The 23,247-nt window shown below is 34.4% G+C and overlaps 1 protein-coding gene across 5 annotated transcripts in view; it reads right to left on the bottom strand.

The window, feature by feature from the left end:
• Positions 1-5,155: 5,155 nt before the first annotated feature.
• LOC136039909 (mannose-6-phosphate isomerase-like) overlaps positions 5,156-23,247 on the bottom strand; it is a 32,697-nt gene continuing 14,605 nt past the window's right edge. For all 5 annotated transcript variants that reach the window (XM_065723896.1, XM_065723897.1, XM_065723899.1 and 2 more), the window contains exons 2-7: positions 20,775-21,083; positions 17,383-17,527; positions 15,375-15,536; positions 12,473-12,637; positions 10,767-10,969; positions 5,156-7,466 (exon numbers count right to left, since the gene is read on the bottom strand). In XM_065723896.1, the coding sequence (XP_065579968.1) occupies positions 7,260-7,466; positions 10,767-10,969; positions 12,473-12,637; positions 15,375-15,536; positions 17,383-17,527; positions 20,775-21,083 (1,191 nt within the window). In that variant the 3' untranslated portion in view covers positions 5,156-7,259. The remainder of the gene's footprint in view (positions 7,467-10,766; positions 10,970-12,472; positions 12,638-15,374; positions 15,537-17,382; positions 17,528-20,774; positions 21,084-23,247) is intronic.

Below are 23,247 nucleotides of genomic sequence, written 5' to 3'. Positions count from 1 at the left end.
CTTTTCTAAAATTATGCAAATTTGGTAATCCGTAATCCCAAAACTTTTGACATAAAAGTTTAATATCACTTAATGTTACATAATTATAATCAACACGAACAGTCAATTCTTTTGATTCATAGATTGTTATTGTAATCATTTTGTAAGTTTTTGGTATTATTGGCAGTGTTATTTCTTTGCGCAACATGCATTACCACGAACGGTTCGATTAGTGATCATAAGGCTACAGCGGTTTGTGGTCTAAGTTAACCTATGAAAATTAGACAGCATGTACTGAGCAGAATTTCTGTCGTGTTTGCAAATAACACCGGTGGGTTGTGGTATTTTAGCTTAGCCAATCAAAGTACAGTTTATCTTTTCCCTCAATATTTGCACGGTACATATATATTCAAGGAATACAAAGGAACTGTCCCATTTGTAAATTCGGTAGTCTGTAATTGAAGGAATTAATTAACAATTTTCTTCTCAAAGATCGAGAATACTGCAGAAACTTTATAGTCATCAACATAAAGGCATTTTACACCACTTCAAGATCGAGGGATGAATTTACATACCTTCTTCTCCATTTCCTCTATCACGGCGTTTCCAAACGAGTTAAAACACTAGGTAGCTTACTGCACGAATCCTGTTTCTTTGGTCATCTAGTCCGCATACTAGCAGAAAAAATCACCAGATTTTTTTTGAATTTGATCCGTCAACACAATGCTGGAAGCAGTATCATGGAAGACCCTAAATTTAGCCAATTCAAGTTATACTCGTTTTAAGATTTATTTATTCATTTATATTAGTAGCTGTGATATGTTTACTTAGTATGGTTGTTTATTTGATTTCTATTCGTTTTGGGTTTGATTTATTCTTTAATAGTAAAAGTTTTTTCTTCGTTTTAAGCTTGATTTGCATATTCAATTTAAGTTTTACTGGTTTTAAGATTTATTTATTCATTTATATGGTACTTGTTGTATGTTTGTTTCTTTAATTTCTGTTCGTCTGAGGTTTAATTTATTCTGAATAGTAATTTCTGGTCGTTTTGAGTTGAAATTATTACAGATTTTAATTTTGGCTGATGTTATTTTTTTTTTAATTAATTCTACAAAAGACATAACGCAAGATTTTCGAAAACTGCCAAAATTGAGGCTTAAATTTCATATTGCAATTTATCCCATAAACGTCAAAAATCTAAAATTAGAGCTTAGATGCAAGCTATTAATTATTTATGATTTTGAACGATGGGGAATTATATTCTTTGTACATTATAGGTAAGATGTAGCTACCAGCTTTAAAAATAACACCAAATTGGCTGTCATAATTTATTTTTCGTCTTTTGGCTAGGCAATTGTTAATGCAATCAACGAAAAATAATAAACAAATGCAAAAAACTTAGTTTGGCTTGGCATTAGGACCTTCATTTGTTTATTCCGATTCCCCAGCAGGCGGTTTAAATGACCGCTTTAGCCATCGATCCATAATATTTACATACAACAAAATGCCTTGAAAGCTCATTTAAATACCAGTAAAGTGCAAATTATGTTCTAGTCTTGAGAGGGCATGGGGTTGTCAGCCCTACTCATGTAAATTTCAGCTCGTTTTGAGCTTGATTCGGTTATTTATTATAATCTCTGTTCGTTTTCGGTTCGTCATGGGAGGGAAAGTTTGTGGGGAAGCTTTCCAGGAGAAATTGTTGCAAGAGTAGGGGGGATTCCCTGACATTATTTGAAAGACCGTAACAAATTGAACAAAAAATTCAACTTGAGGTAAGGAGCAACATTAAAACTTAAAACAAATACAAATTATTCCGTATATGGGAGGGGCTGTCCCCCAGACAAAAATTAAATAAAAATATCATGGTAGTGTCGTTATCATGTGGTGTATCATGGATTTCCTGACATTATTTGAAAAACGATCAGAAATTCAATAAAAAAGAAGTTTAAATAAAAACAAATATAGAGCAAAAATACGAGCAGAAATTATTCCGTTACATAAAAGGAGCTGTCCTCTCCACAATACATCGCTCTTTACACTAAAGCTTTTTATTACTTTAAAAAGCAGAGTTACACAGAATCAAACTTTAACATAAAGAGGGGAGTATTTTGGAGGGGACATACCCTTTCATATAACGGAATAATTTCTGCTCGTTTTAAGTTTTAATGTTGCTCATTACTTTCACTTGAAAACTTGTTGTTTTATTTAATTATAGTAAACAACATACTTTAAATTATAGTAAAGAGCCAACTCTGAATTATAGTAAAGAGCGAACTTTAAGTTACGGCAAGGAACAAAATCTAAATCGTAGGCAGCAAAACTTGTCTGCCTAAGTAAAGAACGATGTTGGCACAATGTATCATTTTTTTTTTCTGACTATTTTTGTTGTTGTTGCTATGGGATGTATTCGACTTTTTCTAGGTTGGAGCTAACGCAGCAAACACGATTTTGCTTTTGCTCTTTTGATTCATTCATCAGCTTGTACACTGTCGTAAAACGTTATATATACTAAAAACTTCCTCTCCAGCTATCCTCCAGGAAACATTTTTGCTTTAATTACGTTGTTATTTAGTTCAATAGCAAGAAGACGTTTTCCTTGCGTGTACCCCCTGAAATATATAAACTATCTAGTAGCGTAATTCTAATGTTATTCTTTAGAACGATAGTCTGCAGGGCATGACGCCATTATATACTGATAGTCTAACGTCATTACATCATAAATCATGATATTGGTTTAACTTTTTATGTCATTGCCATATGGCTATAACCTACGGTTACGACGTCATTCATAATCATGAATACAAAAATGCAGTTTTTCATCAAAAATTGATTTAATTTAAATATTGTTTGGGTAAGCTAAACTGATTTGACCCAAACTGATTTCACCGGCAGAGCCGATTGTAACTAATTTCCGTCACTGGCAGCCAATGAAAACGCTTCTGTTTCAGGATGCTGCTTGCGTGCATGTTTTCGCACATGGTAAAGTTAATTAGTCAATTCAAGTAGGATCTTATCCAGTTTTTTTCTAGTTCTTATCCAATTTTGATTTTTATCCCCTTACTTGACCAAATATTATTATGAATTTGTTGAAATATGTGTGAATAGGGAGAAGGGAGGGTCATTGAACCTAGGCCTTAGCTTTAGAATTAGTTGTTTTCTTCTGGTCGGATTTAAATTTTAATAGGATGTAGTCTTTAGTCTAGGAACACAGAAAAGTCCTAAAGAAAATTGAAAATCGAAGAAAAATTGAGAAGAAACAAAAGTTTTATGGTCTCAAAACTGTTTGCTGAGATCAATGTTCTAAAACCTCAGGTGGTTATCTATTTCCGTGCTACTGCGATGTTCCAGTGCTGGGAGAAAAAAAGAAAGAAAAAGAAGACACGTTCCGGTGTCAAACACTTCTATGTAATTTCCAAGAACTTGCTTCGTAATTACTTTTAGCGTTGAAATGAAAATAAATAAATTATATCATGAACGAACTAATTTTATATTTGAATGAATTTTTTTCACTTGGTAGTTTTTTTTCAAAATTCTTTTTTTCCAATTGCAAAGGTCACTAGGAAGGGGATTATTTCCACATCATTTTAAGGGTTTTCTATCACGGAGATTTCAGAGGTAGATTTCATTTTGGTGTTTTGCATTTTGGTACCATAAGACATTTTATGATGGTTTTGTCATGGCAAAATTGTAAAATTCGCATAAATGTGAATGATAGCTTCCACATCATAGGCTGCGCAATAGCACTGCCAAAGTAAAGAGCAATGTGGGTACAGCTTATTATTATTATATATATTTTTTTTAGACCTGGGCACTTCGTCCAGAAGGAGTTGTCGAAGAAACTTCAAAAGGGGCTCATTCGATTGGAAACTGAAAGTTCTGGTGTGTTTTTAGTAGTCGGAAGTGATTGATGAGAAACCAGCCCCTCCACCCAAGCCCATCATTTCCCCAAACACATCAAATCAAACTTTTGAGATAGCCATTTTGTTCAGCTTAGTTCTAAAGGTCTAGTAATTATGTCTTTGAGAATGACACCCCCCCCCCGCAGAGCCCTCAGGACAATGGTTATAAGTTATGCACTGGCAACAAATAAGGTCTTTATGGAAATTGTGGTCGTATAAACTTCGGAAGTGTCTCACCGGATTGGAAATAAGAAGTTCTAGTGCCCTTATTAAGAGTCAAAAAGATTGGAGGGTAACTAGCCACCCCACACTGAATTTTCTCCAAATGCATCCGATAGAGATTTTGAAATTTCCATTTGTTAAAAAATAGTCCAAAGATAACACAACAAGGTCTTTGGGGTTGATACAAGCCCTCAGAGTCTGGAGGCAGGGGTTGCAAGCTACGCCCAAGAGGCATATAAGGTTTTTATGGAAAGAGTGGCCGTGTCAACTTCAGAGGACTTTCATTTGAATAGAAATGTAACTAGTTCCCTTTCAAGAGTCAAAATTGAGGAGGGGCAACTATCCTTCCCCAAGACACCCTATTTTTCTCAAACGCATCTGATTGAAATTGTGAGATAGACAAATCGTTCACAATAGTTCAAAGAGAATTTAACAATGCCTCTAGGGTGGACACAAACCCCCAGAGCCAAGGGGAAGGGTTTTAAGTTATGCCCCAGGGCATGTAAGGCTTTTATGGAACGAGTACTTGTATAAGCTTTGGGTGGGGCTCATTTGAATGGAAGTCTGAAGTTCTAGTTCCCTTTTTAAGAGTCAAAAGTGAATTGAGGGCAACGAGCCCCCTCCTCCAAGTCTATCATTTTCCAAAACACACCCAATCAACATTTTTAGAAAGCTATTTTGTTTAGTATTGTTGAAAGGTGAAAGGGATGTCAGCCTCCGCAAAGTCCTCAGGGCAAGAATTGTAGGTTAGGCAATTCGTTCATTGTTTACATATTGTATATATTATTGAGAAAGGTATGTATGTTTGAACTTTACTTTCTAAAAAGACGAAGAACATTCAGATAAGCCTTTCAGAGGATTTTAATGGGAGTTCTGAACTAAATCAAAACACGCTATGCGTACAGAAATCGTCAAAAGGGCGTAATTCAGTAAGAAATGAGCATATTAATTTGGATCTTCCAGGAAATGATAAGGGAAATGATCAAAAAGGCAATATTTATGTGCCACCCTTTCTACTACAACCACAACCGCTACTACTGCTAATAATAAATCCATTAATAATAATAATTTATTTGTTACCCGCTTGTTTTGACAATTTAAGCGAATTAAAAACGCTAAGGAAAGAAAAACAAAATAACACAGACAATACAATCAATTTCAGTCTAATCAAAGGGTGGTAAGGACCCAAGCGTTGACAGGCCTCAGCACCTAATCTAGCATAGAGTTTTTCATAAACACAAATATTATCCGTCGCACAAAACTTTCTAATAATCTTCCGATTTCTATAAGAACGCGGCAACTACAATAAATATTTGCAAAAACGAAAATACAGAACTCTTATACCTTGTAAATCTTGATGATTAAAAAACGGGCGCAAACCGGAAAGAAACAATACAGTGTGATTGCATTATGTAGAATAAAGTCTGGATAAAGCCTTTCATGAAAATCTGCCTCGGTTCGGGACAATTTTCACGTATCCAATTTTAAGTTTACTTTTAATATCATTAAGCCCACAAGATCGAAAAGCCGATAAAGATGAACAAATACTAAAATCAAGCCACCAATTTGAAGAAACGAGTTTAACTGAAAAAGAACCACGAGCAAGATCACTACTTTGATATTGAGCATTAAAAACTAAATATTCACATTTTTTAGGATTAAGTTTGAGGCCGATTTCCTCAAAAGACTTAGAAACAAGCTGGGTCGACTTAATTAGGCTAGATTTAGTGCGCCTGATCAAAAGTAAATCATCTGCATATGTAATATACAAAAGATTAGTTAGGCTTAAGAAACATGATGGATTAATACGTGGTAAAACAGAATAAAGACAAGCATTAAAAAAATAAGGGGATAGGACTGCTCCATGCCTAAGACAAGAACGGATAGGTCTTAATATTACCACACTACTCCATTTACAGTGTTTAGGGGAAATTTGAACTAAATCAAAATACACTATTGGCATGTACATTATCAAAAGAGCGTATCTCGACAATTGATTTGGGTATTAAGTTGGAACTTTCAGAGAATGCTTATAGGGGAAGATCATCTGATCAAATGGGAACATGTGCACGCCTCTACTAATATTACTATCAGTGATACATTTACTACAGCTACTTCAACTACTACTTCTATTGCAACCACTTGAAAGGCTAAGAGCATTAAAATAAAAAATTTCAAGAAGTATAATAATATACAGGTAATCAAAAGGACATATCAGCAATGTCATAGCAATGGTCAACTGCATTAAGCTGCAGGGGAGGGGGCCTAGTTGCCCACCAATTTTTTGGTTACGTAAAAGGCCACTAGAACTTTTATTTCGATTTACGAGCGTTTTTATGAGTAGTGAATGTACATAATTTACAAACTAACTAACGTAACGAACTTCTATATTCGTATATTCTTATTACGTATGAGGTGGCTCGCCCCCTCGTCAGTACCTCGCTCTTTACACTAAAGTTCGAATTTTGTTCCAATTCTCTAAAAATGACCCCAGAATCACAAAGGCCGTTTAATTAGAATAAATAGCTCTTTTGTAATTACTAAAAATACTTTAGAGTAAAGAGCAAGGTATTGAGGAGGGGACAAAATCCCTCATACACGAAATAATTTCTGTTCACTTCAAGTTTTAATTGCTCCTTAGTTTCAATAGAAAAAACTCGTTTTTATGTAATTTCTGAACGTTTTTGAATTAACGCAGATTTTTTGATTTTGGCTCACAGTACATGAATAATTAGAAGAAAATTTACATATTAATTTTATTTTTTTTTGGCTAAATGGTATTCTCAAAGTTTTTATTAGACGATTTTGAGAAAAAAGGGACGAGGGCCTAGATGAGCTCTAATTTTTTGGATTAAGTAAGGGGGCCTAGTTGACCTCCAATTTTTTGGTTACTTAAAAAGGCCACTAGAACTTTTTATTTTATCTACGAACGTTTTTATTAGTAATAAGTATACTTAACTTACAAACTAACTTACATAACGAACTTCTATATTCATATATTTCTTATTATGGATATGAGGGGATTCGCCCTCTCGTCAATACCTCGATCTTTACACTAAAGTTCGAATTTATGGCTTCTAACCCACCCCATTAGCTTGAGAAATCAGGGGACAATGGAGGTCATGTGGTTTATGAGATCTCTGAACCTAAAAATAAATGTTATGCAGACTGAACATTAGTAAACGCCTGATAAGCCAGAAACAAACCACTTTTTGAATGAATCTTTAACTTTTTAAATGCAGGTATAAATAATATTGTTCCTTGTTCCAGATTTTTCCCTTCATCAATAACACCTTCACCAGTGATTATGATGACAATGCTGCCAGTTCGTGGAAGAAGCTGATACTCAGTATTAATCTTGTCTATCTGGAAAATGAAATAAAAGAACATAATAATAAATTTACTTAACTGATAAAATATGATAATTTATACAACACTATTATTTTTATACAATTAATGTAAATTCCTACATTACAATTAATATAAAAATGAACTCATACTTACTACCTTCACTAAATTTAACCCATAAGACTGTTGCTTAACCGCGCCTCAATGAAATATACACAATACTTAATATATAGAAGGGTGTTAGCTTTCATTCCAGTGATTGAGCAAATGAAAAAGAAATAAAAACAAAAGGTTAATACGTGTCACACTTTTATAACTTTTTAAACACATAAGATCAATTTGCTAAGTCTAGATAATCGTATTAAAACAGACAAGACAATAGAGAAATTGAAATTGTTCATGATACGAAATAAAAGCTCGCAAAAAATGATTTCATCCAATACTATCAAAAGCAATGTCTAAGCCAAATCAACTAAAGACTTTTTTGGGCTATCGAAAGAGCCCTGAATCAAATGGTTAAGTAAAAGTCTCCTAGACTTAGATTACCCTGATGATTTGAGTGTCCTAGATGAAGAAGTCCGCAAAATGAATAATTTTTTCGCAGCTTTGAGAGTTCATGGTGCAAAAATAGGTTTAAAAATGAATGTTAAGAAGACTAAGTCGTTAAGACCTAGAATAAGTGAAGGTGAAGAGGTGATGTTCGGCAACGAAAGGATCAATCAAGTGGATAACTTCACTTACCTGGTAGCATTACTAGTAGGGATGGTGAAAGCAGTAAAGATGTTAAAAGTAGAACAGCCAAGTCTTAGGTTGTTTTATCACAGTTAAATTTTTATGAATGAATAGGAAGATCAGCGTGAGAAGTAAAATTAACCAAGTGCGTGAACCAAGACTGAAATATTAGAAGCTAGAGTGATGACAGCACTCAAGTATGGTTCTGAAACGTGGACACTCCGAAAGAAGGAGAAGAATTTGTCAGATGTTTTCCAGAGGAATTGTCTATGCGTTTTTTTGGGTGCCCGTCTGGCTGAATGCATTTCAAACAATAAGTAGTGCAAAAAAATGTAGTTTTATTCAGTTTTCTAGGGCTATAATGACGGATAGGTTGAGATGACTAGGAGACATTATGTGAATGAAGGACAATAGACTACCAAAGTCTGTTCAGACTGGCTAACCATTCAGGGTCAAACAAAAAGCTGGTCGTTCCCAAACGGGGCGGGAGAAGGTTGCAAGGAAAGATGTATCGGAAATTGGAACTTCCTGGCAAGATGCAAAAAGGGAGGCTTATTCGCTTTCTTTTCTTTTTTTTTATTTTAAGTTATTATTATTAAACTCTCTTATTATCTGTGTTTCATTTTTTTTTCTCTGGACATCATGTAGCAACGAAGACGGTTTGGCAAATGTCCTTGCCAAAATCGGCCCTTTAGTCGTCTTGTTGAAAGTTTACCATTTTGGTTTTTGCCTCTCACAATTTTTAACTTTTCATCTGGGACATTGTTTTGCAATCAATTTTCTCGATATCCCATGAGGCGATCTAAAGCTTCTAATTTAAAGATTCAATATACCCCGTTAATTTTCATACTTAGAAAAATAGCACAAGCAGCAAATTTGGCTTATTAAACCTGTCTATTCTACAAATTATCATTCTAGATGGTGTGACCAAAAAAAAATCGATGCTTATTATTGGATGATATCACTGTAGGTAAATTTAGCAAGTATAATTAAACTCAATAATATTTGGCTACCATAGCCTCGGTTGTCCTGTGGTGGCGCAGTGGGTTTGACCTTAGTTTGGTAATACGGGACCCAGAAATCGAATCATGCTGCAGGAATGCACTGCAGGGATCTAAGTAGTCAAGAAGCGTCGTTAATCTGATACAATAGAATAGTATCGGCGCGTATAAAAAGCTCCTCCCTATTTATCATAAATTATTCTGTTTATGAAAGGGGTTGTCCCTTCCTCATCGCCTCCTTCTTTACCCAAAGGTTTTTTAATGTTATAAAAAGTCGAGGGTACAAACCCCCTCATATACATTATAAAAATTAAAAAATATAAAAGTTTGTAACGTAAGCTAATTCTTTAGTTACGTATATTTTTTACTAATAAAAAAATTCGTTAAAAATTAAAATTTATAGTTGCCTTTTTATGTAACCGAAAAATTGCATGGCAATTAGGCCTCCTTCCCCATCCTTTATTTCTCAAAATCGTCTGATCAAAACTAAGAGAAAGCCATTTAGCCAAAAAAGGAATTAATATGCAAATTTCATTTTAATAATTTATGTGTGGAGAGCCAAAATCAAACATGCATTAATTCAAAAACGTTCAGAAATTACATAAAAAAACTAGTTTTTTTAACTGAAAGTAAGGAGCGACATTAAAGCTTAAAACGAACAGAAATTACTCTTTATATGAAATGGGTTGTCCCCTCCGCAATTCCTCGCTCTTTACGCTAAAGTTTGACTCTTTTAAAGTTTGACTTTTTAAAACAATCAAAAGCTTTAGCGTAAAGAGCGAGGGATTGCGGAGGGGACAACCCATTTTATATACGGAGTAATTTCTGTTCGTTTTAAGTTTTAATGTCACTCCTTACTTTCAGTTAAAAAAACTAGTTTTTTTTTTATGTAATTTCTGTATAACCCTATTCCCGAGAGCATTCGGGCGGTTGAGCATTTGAAAATTGAGCTTACTTGGGATTTCTAGAGAATTGAATAGTAAAATTTATTGGCTCCACTGCTGGTAAGACTAATGAGAGCCTTACTTTGTCTTTTTACGAAAAGAAAACAAACAAAAAGAAAACTCTGAGATTTATTACAGAAAATTGAAAATATCCAAGATTGGATGAAACTGCCAACTATTCAAAAAGAGGGTCTCGTTTCATTTGTATGACCTAGGATGAATCCAGGCAATCATTTCACCTCCTAAGTACCATATAGTACCTGACAAAAAGAGGCTTAAAGAAAATCAGTGGCCAAAATTGGCTTCTGTAAATGCAAGAAGTCTTTCAATTTAGAGATATTATGACAAAGAATCACAATTAACCAACCGAAAAAGAAATTAATAAGCATAGAGTTATATAATTGTTTGCTGTCTTTAATTAATTACTTTGCGCTAAAAAAGGCTTATAATCGGTCTTTGCTTTGTTATCTATCTGTCAGTTTTTAAGTTGTTTTGAAGTAAATAAAAACACGGTAATTACTTAATGTAAAAGATACGATCAAAATCATTTTCATCTGATTTATGATTTTTTTTTCAGAAAAGTATCTCGAGCCCATAAAGCAAATTTTTTAAGATACAAAAACTATTCTTTTTTTACTTACTTTTATTCTAGCCAGAGCAAAGTCTGGAACAGGGGGCTTGCAGACTTCAGTAAACAGATCTTCTCTTTCCCATTGGACCAAATATGAACCTTTAGATTTGCTCTCATAATCCAACATTTCACAGAGCACTTCCACATCTTTAAATTTGGGTGTTAATCCAGCTCGTACAACGTTGTCGGAACACGCCATACACTCAATACAATCTAAAAAAAGAAAAGAAAAATTTGATATTCAAACACAAGTATTATTCAGTCTATTGGAATGCGGGGGTCAAAAACAAACCAATGAACGTTAGGGGTACCTGTGACAGTACCCTACGATAAGTAATATAACTAAAAGCTAACGTAAAATCTTTTTTTATAAGCCAAAGTCTTTAGCCTATAATTGCTCAGCCGTACATTGGCGTAAGAGACAAATACTCTGATATTCACTCTGTCTGGAAATATCTTCGACCAAGCTCAAGCAATCAACACTGACAAACTCCATCCTATCTTGGGGTAAGGGAAACTTACTCACGTAATATAAAGAGAAACCCACTTTTAATTCACAGACCAAATAAGGAACGTATGGTTCGATCAATTACTCTTTTTCACGAGGAGACCAAGAGAACACGACCAAAAAGAAAAAATAATAGTCAGGATTGAATAGAGTTTTGGTATTCAATTCACCAAACATCCTTAAAATAAAACATGTCATCTTTCTACTGTAACAAACTATTTAACTTCAAGTGAATTTAGTTGGATCTGAATCAGCCATGGAATTAATTGCTACGAAACATCAGACGATATTTCATTTAGACGGAGTTGCAGGGATTGGAATTAAATCATCTAAAGAATAATTGAAGGCTAAATTAGATAAGAGGTGAAAGGTTATTTATCTGATACCCAAATGGGTATCCTGATACCTAGCAAAACGACTAGCTCATTTTAATTTCTTGAAGCGAAATAGCGAATGATCACTGAATTAGCCTATAGGTATGTTAAGATAATTTAACAAACTACTAAACGATAAAATAAAAATCACCACAAGTAAACAGATGAGCGACTCAATATCTAAAACCTGTTTGGTAGATTCGACCACATGGCTAAATCTTGAATGAATCAAATATAATAAAAGTATTTTTTTCATCTGTTTCCCTTGGTTCAATTTTTTGTTTCCTTTTTATTATTGCTGCGAGGAAATTCGAATTTTTTTTTTGGTTAAAATCATTTACCGATATTCTTCTTGTTCTTAGTCAAAGGTGTGCTTTGTTTTTATTTTTGGAGTTGTCCGAAAGATGATGTAGATATATTAATGTTAGATTTCTTTTATACAGTTGTAATTGTTTTTTTTTTCCTCTTCATATATATTGTTGTGAACAATAAATAGCGACGAAGTCCTTCTGATCAACTTCCCTAAATTAAGGATTCTAGAACAGTTTAAACAAGATTTTAGTTTTAATGATCTTATGATTCTTTTATATTTTCATTTGTCTTGCAGAGGACAGCCCTTGGGTATAGGATCGAAATGTTTATTTGGGGTTAAGATTCCTGTGTCTTAAGAAAAACTCCCTGTTGTTTCTACTCGTTGTTTGTGTTTTTGTGAGCCTTGTTCTTAAATAAAAAAATATTGTCTTCCTCTTCTTCTTGCTTGGTTTAATATGGAGACGCTTTTGCATAATATTGTCACCGGAATTAAATTCTGCGACTAAAATTTGTAAAACTTACCTCCATAAAGGTAGGCATGTGGGACATTCGGGCCAAGAAACATAGCCTCGCCTTCTTTTAGATGAATAAAATTCATAAAATAGATGCAGAAGCAGCCAACATCATCAGGAAAATCCTTATAAATTCTTTTGAATAAGTCAACAAGAATATCATCTTTTTTGGATTCTGAAAGAATAGGATTTAAGAATATCAGCCGATCTGAAAGATTTAAGACATTTATTATTCATAACAAAAATTAAATCCTTGTCAAGGAAATGATAGAAAACTTTAAAGACGATACAAGTTGCAACAAATTCTTCTAAATCCTATTTGATTTAATCCACTTTCGTCAGAGTTTAAAATCAAAAAATTAGATTGACAACTTTAAACATTTAACTACAATTCTGTAGTAATTTCATTACCATTTTCTATACTAATTCCCCAGGGCTATTTTTACCATAGAATTTAGAAGGCTGGGCTTGGATTTCTCCAGAAATGATTTTTGGAGCTCATAAAACAGATGAAATTAATTTGATACTTCGATCAACGTTTCACATAAAATGCGAGAAATCGTACATCTAATATATCAGCCTTTCTCAAGCTATAAATATTATTTGGCTTGGGTTTTACTATCCTTTATCATTAAGGTTTGGCCTAGTGGTAGTGGAAGTCTTATTTTTATTACCCAGTGTTTAACTGTAATGGAAAATGCTACTGCTATTTCTTAAAACGGAACTTAGCGTGAAAAATTACATTTTCGGTTCAAAAAAAGTCCCTTTTCTGATGGCCCGGTCCCATGCTTAATTTATCTCTTAGATCAAATAAAAACTCATTTTTATTCAAAATGAAGACTTTTCCTCATGAAGATCCTTCATATACAAAATCTCATGAAAATAAAAAAAAAGATTAAACATTTTTCCACAAGATGAGAAACACTTAAAAACACTCCAAAAAGAAGGGAAAGATAGATGATATTTGTTGCACTTCACTGCAACTATCTTGAAGAGCCATTTTCAAGAAAAATTTCTGATTTTATCAATAAAAAAGTACTTGGGCAGGTTTTCCTAGCGAACATTCCGCTAAAACATCTACTCAGAAAGTAAGTTGAAAACACATATTAATACAAATGGAAAAAGAGTATCAGGAACTTACATAAGAATTCTGTATTAAAAATTTAGCAACAAATGTTCCCGTCTAAATTATTCAATGACTATTTAAAATATTATTTCAATAAATACCAAAATGTTACTCCATAGAATCCAAAAACTTTTAACAGTCAATAACAGTAACCAAAATAGTGATGACTTATTAAAGAGCGATTATTGGTTTATATAAATATGATCGTCCCTTACTTGGTTGCTAGCTACCGCTGCAATCCTGAAAATGATTCGACAAGTTCATTATCGTCTGTGGTCCACCCAGTCCTAACAATGATATAATGCTTTCATTCATAGTAATAAAAATGTAGGCTACCAAAAACAATATCAGGATACTATTACTACTACTGCTAACAACTCACTGCAGGGCTAACCCAGCTACGCACGCTCCTCCTCCATCCCAATCTTATTTGGAGCCAACTGGATATTGTTTTCACGTTTACGAATATACTAGCTCCACAAGGCATTACAGGCCACAGCGTGAGTCTAGAGGGGCCAAATGTGGCCCAAGTACTATAATTTGTGCAGACCTTTACTAAACAAATAATACATAAGATATTATCAACAGAAGCAGTGTGGCAGCAAATTTTCCCCACTACCTCATTCAATGCATCTAACCTATTTGACAGTAGCGAAGCCACAATATTGTTTTTAAAAGCAATATTAGTCTACAGCTCGATAATTCCTGGCTGAAACTCAAGAAGAATATCAAGGATAGGCTTAGAAATAAAAAATTAAAACACATCTTTAAAGAAATAAAAGAGAAAAAAAAACTTGTCAAATAAAAATCCCCTAAGATACTTATATTGCAGGTGGACTATTATCCGGACCTGGCTGGAGCACAGTTTATGACTTGAAGAGACAGCAAGGGGGCCCCAGAGAAAATATACAGAGTAGATACATTCATTTGTAAAATATATAAAAGTAATTTTCTATACGAAAAGTATCTTTTTAGGGAATTAATATTCTATACCCTAATTAAATAGTACACGGAAAAAATTGAAGCTTGCATTACCAATATACATAGTTTATGCGGTAATAGAGAGTATAAAAAGGCAAAATTCTGTTCTTCATGACGACTGACTTGAAAACTGAGTAGAACCTATAAAAAATACATTAAATTTATATATATGGCCAATACTCGCTCTTTCTCATTAGCACGAGTTGGAGCTCAATTGCGTCTTTTCTGGCGCCGAAAGTTTTTCGACTATCAGTGGAGCTAATTGGTGTAAACCATTGGTGTAATAGGTTTTACGAGCTCTAAACAGAGCCCCCATAAAACCTTCCCTAGTTGAATAAATTTTATATGCTCATGGACGGACAAGCAGTGTTTTTTGCTGCTATTTTAATTCAAAGTAACTGAGATAAGGTGAATTATGTAATATAAATGTCTTCCACAGATTCGAGCTTGATTTTCAAAGCAAAAAACAAAGCAGTTATTATAAGTTTAAACCTTTTATAAAAGAAACAGGGATCTATATAAAACAAAGAAGTAAAGAATAATACACACCTTCAACACAAATTTTACAAAGAGAGCAGAATAGTCTTACAAAATTAAATAACTCTTCTTTTTGTTAAGTTTTACTAAAACAAGCTGTTTGGGTAAGATCGTGGTCTTCTTCATTCAAATGCAGACTGAATATTATGTATCTATCTGCATCGTTGCGGCACTACATTTACTTAAGAAAAAAAAACCATTTTCTGCCAATAAAATTTCTGTACTTCCAAATAAGAAGAACTAATAAAAAAAATAATATATAAATTACCTTCAACATCCGAATTAAGAAGGAACCCTTCACAAGCAGCTTTGACGTCATTGGGTGGACACGTCATTAGCGTAGAAAAGGATTCTTTTACTGCGTTAGGAGCTGATACCTTCAGCAAAGAAACATTTGAATCCCCGATTAGCATAGATAGTGATGGTACCTCTGTAAGGAGAGACACTTGACTGAACTAAAATATCTAAAAAGTTTCTAAAATAGTTTTCAAAATGATATTATTATCAGTTATCAAAATGATAACTGTATTTAAGCATAAACCAAAGCATCATGATTGCATTAAATACAGGGTCGTTGTTACCACAATTTCTTAAGTGATTAAAGATACAGAACCGCTTAATTTGAGATCCACCAATTTGGGAAAATTTGCAAAAAAAAAAATGGTAGGCACAACACGTGACTGGGTAGAGAATTTAAAGTGCCGAAACCCTATAGGCAAGTGTATTCTCCTGATGAGCCCTTGTGTTGGGTTGTTGCCTCTGAATTATTTGTCTTTACTGTTTTTATTGTTTGGTAAATGACGACTTATACTTATTGACGACATGACTGCCAGTCCATGGATTATTCTTTATGGTTGATTGTGTATGGCTATGCTGTTTGACCTATGTGATTGTATGGATGAGTAGGGTTAAGGCCTCGTTCAAGTGCTGATCTATATTAATCACTAATTTAGGAAAACAGTCTTCCTTTTCTCCTTCTGTCTCCTTTTTTTAATGTGTTTTTGCTGTTACATTGGTGATTTCTCTTTTCGTAATATTATATTTTATATTGGGTCTAATGCAGTGTCAAATTTATATTTGACAATAGTTATCTATATAATTTATATAGAGACAACATAAACAAAGGTACAAGTTCGCAGATGATTGTTCAATAAGTCTACTACGATTCCTTTCACAAACACACGACCAACTTGAGCCCCTGGTTGTAGAGCTTCGGGATCAAGCTGACCAAGTGAAGCTCCAGCTAAGTCTCGAGAAAAGCTGTGTGTTGTTTGTCAACTTCCTAAAGAAGAAGAGCATTGACGAATCTGCACCTCTCCAAACAAAGAAATCAGTCAAAATACTCGGCATTACACTAAGTGACGATCTTAGGTTCGGAGATCACATCAATCAGATCACAGCAAAAGCAGCTGGTCTTCTAAAATCCTTTGCAAATCTCAGAATGTTTGGAATGACAGAACAACTCCTTCTTTCGTGCTACAAAACTTATGTAATGCCCATAGTCATGTACGGCTGTCCAACTTTTAAAGAGGGAAAAGAACTGTTAGAATGCCCGCCTACACACTCAACGACAAGATTTTTAAACTCCTTCGTTCCATACTACGTGAAGCACTACAACGACAATATCCTCAAATCAAAGTGATAGCTCATCATGTGTGTTCTTTATGTTGTGTCTTTTTGCGTTTTTCTCTTATTTTTTTTTTTTTTGTTTAACGATACCCATGTTATTGCATTGTGATAAAGGGAAAGAATAAAGATTATTTATTTATTATATCAATATTTCATTTTTTTTTTCTTTAAACTGACCAAAATAGCAGAGGCGGTCTAAACCACAGGGATTAAGCCCATATCTGCATACAAGGGAGTAGAAGAGAAGGTGGTATATTTTCCTACCATGATTAGTTAGATTTTTGTTCTCTCCCATGGCTCGCTTAGGTTTTCGGCCCTCGTAATTAGCACTCGACTCGCTCTGGCAGTGCTTGAGCTTTTGAATTTCTTATTTGGCCATCGCAGAAGTAGCTCTGGATTGTGATATAACTTCGTGTTTGTAGATAAACTTATCCAAATATATTTAGCATTTTTTTAAATCGACAATTTATAAAACATTAATTTAATTATACTAATTATGTTTAAGTTAATTAAGTAACCTACAATTTTCTCGAATTGTTTTTTTTTCGCAGCTATTATGATTGTCAGAGTTGGTACAACTAAAGTACAGTGAGTAAAAATGTCAGTTATAACCTCTAGCTACGGTAATAATGATATGACCTTCATACTATCAACAAATTCGGCTACTTCTTCCACAGGTCGAAAGCCACAGAGTGCCTCAAAGTCTCCAAAAATTGGAACAGTCATTTCGGGCTTATGGTTGGCATCTTTGTAATGCTCAGGTTTTAATTGGTGCAATAACTCAGCATGTTTCTGAAAATAAAAGAAGATTTAAGACAATCAACATAAAAATCAGCTTTACTCAACCCATATAACCAAACAGTTTATAGGACACTTTTCCTGAACAGAGTGACTATTTCGTGGATCTTCAACTACTGATCAAATTCACAGTAGCATATTTGTTTTAAAAAACGGACAGGTGGGGGTGGTAATGACGATGATGGGAAAAAACATTTCAGGACCTTTTATTCGGACCGTTGTTTCATAAGAAAATTTCGTATCTGAACCCTCGACAAAAGAAAACAAAATTACGAGATACAACCCTGAAAATCTTAACCTTACTTACCTATAAAAACGATGATTTTGACAGGCAAAACTTTTGATCATGTTTAGCATACTGTCCTTTTATTTTAATTCCATGGACACGAGGATGATGGTTGAATCTTTCAGGTTCTTACGTTTTACCTTCGAACCCGGTCCTTAGGATTTGTACTTAATAGTTTTTATTTCGGAAAACATTGTGTTGGCTGGAGTGGCTCAAGGAAGCCATCCAGGACCACTCTTTTCCTGGTTTGACGACCCAAATTGCAATTCCTAAAAAAGGTGATCAAATAAATTCCATTTAGATCATCAGACTGACAAGGTGAAAATTTTGAAATAGGCTATGGGCTAATAAAGACAGTTCCATTAGATTATACTTTAATTTTTTGAAATAAAAATATTTTCTTCAGTCATAATGTTGAGTTAATTGGGTTCGATTAAATAAAAGTTCAGTGACATCAGGAAGGGCTGAACTGAACTGTGGGGGTTGAGTTGCAGGAGTTGGGTTGAATTGGTATTGAGCTAAATGGGGTTAACTTAGCATGGTTGAATTAAATTAGCATCGGGATAAATGTTGGTAGAGCTAAATGGCGGTTGAGTTGAAGTAGTTAAGTTCCAAAGTAACAGATGATGTCATGTGAAATTTTATATGGTATAAGATAAGTTTCCAAAAGAGCATAGATTCAAGTAAGCAATAATTCGTTTTACTTACAAAACGAATTTTATAAACATATATCAATTCGTTTTTTTATGAGCACATACGATAACTTGTCAGGGGAAAAATCCCCTGACAAATTAAATATTTTAAAAAATCCATGAAAAAAAACTGACCGGTAAAGAAATAACTATTTTAATCTTAGAATAATCGCAAAATTGACACTTCCTCATGACAGATGGCATTTGCATCTAGGACCCACCGTAGAAAAAGTGGGGTAGCATAGTAGCAGACCTACTTGGCAGTTTCCATGGACAAGAGAAATTTCTTGGCAGAATTTAGATTTCTGTCAAATTTTGCCACTGGTAGCTTTGGAACTTTTTCCGCACCTGCTGGAGAAAATCTCTGAATCTTCATTTTTCATCTAATTGCTATGGTATATCAAAATATTTATTTTTCAGGTTTTGAATTGCCCATTAATATAAATGAATCTTCAAATCTGATGAAGACTACGAAGTGGCTACACCAGTAATTACAATCCCTATGTGAACAGATTTGTAGAAAAACAAAAATATCTAATACTTTGCGGCAGTGCAACGGATAAGACCGTACCTACTGATTGAAGGTATTTTCCCCAGCAGGTCCGGAAAAAGTTCCAAAGCTGCCAATAGAAGAATTTGACAGAAATCTAAATTCTGCCAACAAATTTCTTTAGTCCATGAAAACTGCCAAGTAGGGTTGCTACTATGCTACCCCACTTTTTTCACCGTGGGTCCTAGATGCAAATGCCATCTGTCATGAGGAAGTGTCAATTTTGTGATTATTCTAAGATTAAGATAGTTTTTTCTTTCCCGATCAGTTTTTTTTCATGCTTTTTTTAAAATATTTAATTTGTCAGGGGATTTTTTCATCTAATAAATAAAAACCAAGTTATCATATGTGTTAATAAAAAAAAACGAATTGATATGCGTTTATAAAGTTTGTTTCATAAGTAAAACGAATTATTAATTACTTGAATGCGTTAGGCCATTGTCTAAAAACTGCTAATGTATTTTACGTGCTGAAAAAGTTTCTCTGTAGTGAATGGGCCTACAACCCTGTATTAAAAACAATAATATCGCTTTTTTGCATGGTTATAATGTATTTATTTCAAATTCTTTTTTCTGCCAAGGCTGCCAGGATATCTTAAGATCGAATACCAGGATGCTCTCGATACCAGGGAAATATCCAATGGGTCACTTAGAAGTTACTGCCTCTGTCTACGCGTCGTTTTACCAATTCTTCTTAAAAACTCCTTCCTAAAATGTCATATGGCACCTAAAGTGGCACTCTCTGGTGCCATTTCTGTAGTGGAGGGATTGATACTCCCTCTTCCCACAGTTATGGACCCTCACACTGGCCCTGACTTACAAACCTGTATTTTCAAAATATAAATGGTGTGAAAAAACAACTTTTCCGTATACTGAATAATGGTTTGCGTTGTGCAGGTACCGATCTCCTGACTCGATGCCTTCGGCCGAGAGTGCATTACGTGGTAGGGGGCAAATCATCAGACACTTTCCGTGCTTTCTCTTCAGATTTCTTCAGGTACCCATTTAGAGCTGGGTCGACTCTGGCGAAGCTTATAGGGTCACACCATTAACCCCCATTCCAAACCAAATAACCAGCACCACCAGGACTCGAACCTCTGACATCAAGTCTGTATTTCGAGTCCCGGGCGTTAACTACTCGCCTAGGATTTTTTTTTCTTGTTTTAAGTGTTACCCTTTGTGTAGTTATTCTCGTATTTAAACCAACCAGCGAATTCGCATCCTTTGAAATTATGAATCATGATTATATCACTACACTCATGGTGTATTTTGTAAATGGTGCAAGAGATAAGTTAAATAATTTTAGCCGAAAGAAGTCATTCGAAATAGTGGGTATAGTAGAGCACCAATTAAGTTGCGTTAATAGACATAAGCTGGAGGTTTCTTGGGAACACGGGTTCTTCGTCCGTCCTGCAAAAATTACAGGAGGTCGTCCCTCTGGCGGCATTATGATTGCAATAAATAAGAACCTTGACGTTGATTTATTTGAAACTAATGGTGTTTTTATTGCTGTTGTTCTAGTCAACTGATCTCTAGCCTACTACAAGAAAAAAAAATCAAAGTGTGCTGGAGTCATTCAAAATGTACACTTTAACCTAAACTTTCCTCTTTCCCTTTGTAAAAGGAGGTCCTTCTTAGAAAAGTCTTAGGGTCCCTCCCAATATGTGGGCAAAATATTTCTTTTAACTCTAATTAATATGAAGAAAACAGTTACCTTGTTTGGATGTGCCTGGATGGACAACGCCTTGGCTACAGACAGTACTTTAAATAAAAACGGTAATCCTATTCCGAAAGTTTCAATCTCTTCTGGTGAAAGCGCAGTAGGATTCTGAGCAATGAAATCATATAATGACATGTCCAATTCTTTTAGAAACGACGGTCCCGATCTATGAGTACCCATCCAAAGCTCTGCATAAGGGACTTTTTCAGATATGTTCTGCTTGTGCAATCTTGCCACCGAACTTGATGATCCCAACTTTCCCCAGGCATAATTCTGTACAGAACATTTCAGCTCCATCTGAAACTAAATTTAAGAATTACAAGACTGGAAATATCTATTGTAAGGATTTTTAGGAAAATGGATAAAAATCCTGCAAAATAAACATGTTTTCCTTTTCGAGTTGGCGACACACAACGTACAGCAAAACTCTATGAGGCCAAAACAGGTAAAAAAAAGGATTAATTGATAACTAGATAGCCATGAATCACAAGGAACTTCACATTTCTACAAAATGTGGCAGGGCAAATGCTTCTCATTTTCAAGCAGAAATTCAAAACCAACCTCAGAGAAGGGCATCTTGGAAAAATTATAAATCTAATCAACATAAACCTTCAGTACTTGGTGTATACGGACTCGGTGAACTAAATGATAATGGTGTTTGACTGCTGGATTTCTGTGGAATACATAGTGTGATTGTTGGAGGAACTTGGTGTCCCAACAAAGATAGCCTACTTACAAGTATACTTAGATGTCTCCTCATTCCGTAACTCGCAACCGGAATTACCATATTCTCATTATTTGTAGTAGACAATGGGTCCTTGAAGACCTGAGGATCTAAAATAGCTACTACTGCCTTTCTTTTGGATTTCCCAGTAGGAAGAAGCTTTTTAAGAAGGTTGATTTTTTGTTGGTGTATTGTTTCTTTATCCCTAAAAGGATTGGATACTACATATCACTAAGGTTTATCAGATCTCCTATGTCAATAAGTTTTAACTCAAAAAAGATCTACAGCTTTTCTTATATTCTAAGTGAAATAACGGTATCATGACACCAGATAAAAGTAACCCCCAGGAACCAACCTTAAATTCAGAACCATCAGTGACTTATTTTGCAAAGTATATTACATTAAGAAACGAAATTTATCCTTTGTTCTTGTCTATGTTATTAGGGAGGCCATTAGTGTCGGTATTTAAAAATCATTTGTAAGCCAACTCGTGCTCCTGTACTTTTCGTCTTCAGGAACATCGACTTTTGGCTTGGGAATATCCATTCTTATTGACTTACATATAAAATCATGGTTACACTGTCAGCTGCAACCTAGTAAAGAACTGAAACTTAACAACAGAATTTTAAATAAATAACTGAATAGAAAACACGTTTTCAGAGAAATTGTTTGATATGACAAAAGCTGTCATTGACGCTGACTATAAAATGGCAGCAATGGTTCAAGTTAAATTTTATAATCTTGTAATTCAAAAGCAAATTTTCAAAAAAATCGAAAGAGCCTGAAACTCCTTGAACATGGCGGCAAATCGAAATAAAAAAAAAGTCCATTGGAATCACCATAGCCGAAAACCTTTAACTGGAGGCTAAGAATTCCTATCTCGGAGACAATAAAATTGGGTTCTAGCATTAGCAGAGGTGACTTGTCTCCCTTTTTTGCCAGCACTAACAGACTGCTAGGAGGTCATGGAGAGATGAAAATAGACATATTTGAATGCTAATCTCTACGCCTAGCCCCTCTTAAATAGAAAAGTATAGATTGCTTACATAATGAAAACCAAAACAAAAGAACAACTATATATTGCACAAAAACTAATGTAACAAATTCAAAATAGGATGTCTATTTAGTATAAATACACAACTTTTTGAAAGTTAAGAATTGAATAGGGTGAGTGCCCCCAAGGCCTATCATTTCGCCAAACCTACACAGGGGACAAAACACTTTTTAAGCATGGGCCATTCATTTCATGAAGAAGTTTCAGCAAGGTTTGGGATTCTAGCCATATTTTTGCTTAGTGACAGCCTAGTACTTAATTCACAGATAAAACACACTTTTTTATAATTACCATGAAAATATATTTCTGCAAGCTGGTAGAAAAAGATAACGGGCTAATAAGTGGATAGAGAAACTAAATAAGAGGGCGAAGTCTCTTTTCTAATGCAGTAAAATGGTCGATATCCTTGCCCCCATTGAGACAATTCCCCTCCTCTTTATTGCAGGCTAAGACAAGTAAGTTGCTAAGCCTTTCATCACCACAGGCTGTGCATAAATATATTTTTCAGGTTGAACAATCTCTCGTTTGTCAAAGAAGTCACTGGAAGAGAAGTCATATCAATAATTTTGACAAGTTCACTGAAGGCATTTGACCAATTAATGAATCAAGTGAAGAATAGAGAAGACTTGCTTTGTCAATCTGATGGTCAACACTTCTGTCAAAGCTACTTCTCCCCCTGGAGTAGATAA

This window comes from Artemia franciscana, chromosome 20 (assembly GCF_032884065.1).
Source record: "Artemia franciscana chromosome 20, ASM3288406v1, whole genome shotgun sequence".
NCBI classification, from domain to species: Eukaryota; Metazoa; Arthropoda; class Branchiopoda; order Anostraca; family Artemiidae; genus Artemia; species Artemia franciscana.
This window is presented reverse-complemented; position numbering and strand designations above follow the sequence as displayed.